The sequence below is a fragment of the Atta cephalotes genome (genome assembly GCF_000143395.1).
Source record: "Atta cephalotes unplaced genomic scaffold scaffold00006, whole genome shotgun sequence".
Classification (NCBI taxonomy): Eukaryota; Metazoa; Arthropoda; class Insecta; order Hymenoptera; family Formicidae; genus Atta; species Atta cephalotes.
In genome coordinates, this window is record NW_012130070.1 from 4,338,303 (window position 1) to 4,340,533 (window position 2,231).

Here is a 2,231-nt window from a genome sequence, read left to right on the forward strand (position 1 = left end):
TGTGTGTGTGTGTGTGTGTGTGTGTGTGTGTGTGTGTGTGTGTGTGTGTGTGTGTGTGTGTGTGTGTGGGGTGTGTGGTGTGTGTGTGTGTGTATTATCACAGCCATTCGTATTTTAATCTAGGAAAATAATAAAATAAAATAAAATAAAATAAAAATAATCATTTTATTTGTTATTTTTTTATGTCAAAGTAATAAAATCGTGTTTTATTTTAAGACGTGTTTCACATTGAATTTTAAATCAAAATTTACAAACTACTAAAATAGAAAAATTTAAAATATACAGATATAGTTATAATTATATAAATAAATGTAATTATTTTGTTTTTAAATACAAGCGAAACAAAAATTGAATTTAGAAAAATATTTAATTGCTAATAAATGATATATTACAGAATAATCAAATTGTATACTTACTGCTACCGAATTAATAATTGAAGGCAATATTTTTATTTCTTTCAGAACAATACGTATCTTAATGAATACTAAAACATATGAGAGCGAAAACATTGTAAAACGATAACATAACAGATAAAAGATATTGATACTCTTTTCTCTTGGTATAATATATGAAATAATATATGAAAAATGGGGAAATTGAAGAGAATACCGAAACCGTTTATAAAAATTAAACGTCTCTCGAGAAAAAGAAAAGTAATTCCATTGGATCAAGAAATTAAGAAACATGTACGCTGGAAAGGGAAACGAGAAATGCACGCTAAGTTGGAGGCTACAATAAACTTTGAGACTTTGAAAATTACAGCAGACCCACAAGTGGATGTAGATTACATAAAAAGCATGTCAATAATGTCAATTTATGATCGTAATTATAGAAGTCCCTTACAAGAAAACATTTTTGAAGATTCCATGCATATCAGATCCGATATGACGCATGAGTTAAACAATTTAAGTATCATCGATGAAAGTGAAGACGATTATATTGTAAATGCGCCGCAGCGGAACATTGGATCTGATATTTTACAGAAAACTTCTTTCCTTTATATAAGCGACAATAGTGAGCCAAATATATACGATAGAATAAGAAATATTGTTATGTTGTAAAATGTGAAGTATTTTAAAGATTTGGAGATTAAGCGTTACTTTATGCATTTAATATAAATAATTTATTTATTTATTTTACAAAATTAAATATATTTTTTATTTCTTTTACAAATTTCTTTTTTTAATATAAGCAACAATAGCGAGCCAAATACAATACATATATGTATATGAATAAGAAATATTCTTATAGAATGTAAATGAAGTTAGCTTATTTTTAAAGATTTGGAGATTAAGCGTTACCTTACGCATTTAATATAAGTAATTCATTTATTTTATGAATTACATAGTATATATCCCTGCATATATTTTATAAATTTTAATATATTATACTACTTAATCTTATCTTAACCTTGCAAAAATAATATAATTATTTATTTTTATTACTTATTGAATATATTTATGGATTACAATTAAGATGTAATTATTTAAAAATTATTTTACATTAAAAAATATACTTAATTAATATTAATATTGCAATAATAAGTTTTTGTCATTATCGAAATATTTAAATAGAATATGAATAACTAAATTACCCTTTTTATAATTTATGTGTGTTATTTGAATATTTTTTTAAATAAAATTTTTATTAACCACAAAAAATATTATTAATTTCATTATTCCATTCTCAATATTAAATTGAACAATACATGAGTTTCATAAAGTAAATGAGCAACTTCTTTGCAAAGAAATATATTGGGTTGCCTAACAATACGAATTGATGAGATACACAGCCTCAAGCTATGAATATATGGAGCATATGTTCTAATTTAACTGGGATATGAAAAATGTGGAAAAAAATATTCGATTAACACTATACACTTAGATTTATTTTATGTTAATAATCAGAATAATCTAAAATTTCAATAATTATATTCGATTATATATTAATATAACTTGTCTTTGATTCTAAAATAAAAGAGTTTAAATATTTCAAATTTTCCTTTAAAAATATATTATACATTTTATTTCTTCAATTTAATCAAATCAAAAATATTGAGTTGGAAGAATTGCTGCAAATTCTACATAGCTTCATACGTAGACATAAGATTCAAATTTTGTGCGCTTGCGGGAATTTATATAATTATAGTGACGGTTTTGTAGCGATTTATAATTATTGTGTTCTTCGCGTCGTTTATTTAACGTATTTATATTTTTAAGAAATTTCTTGCA

At 23.8% G+C, this 2,231-nt stretch overlaps 1 protein-coding gene across 1 annotated transcript; it reads left to right on the forward strand.

Annotated features, from left to right (window-relative positions):
• The first annotated feature begins 587 nt into the window (after window positions 1–587).
• LOC105626835 lies at window positions 588–1,061 on the forward strand. Its single transcript, XM_012208128.1, has one exon. The coding sequence runs from the start codon at window positions 588–590 to the stop codon at window positions 1,059–1,061; it is 474 nt and encodes a 157-aa protein (XP_012063518.1).
• Window positions 1,062–2,231: the final 1,170 nt, after the last annotated feature.

What these genes read in the sequence shown, in the direction of transcription:
- LOC105626835 (XM_012208128.1), top strand. Translation starts at nt 588, where the DNA reads ATGGGGAAATTGAAGAGAATACCGAAACCGTTTATAAAAATTAAACGT.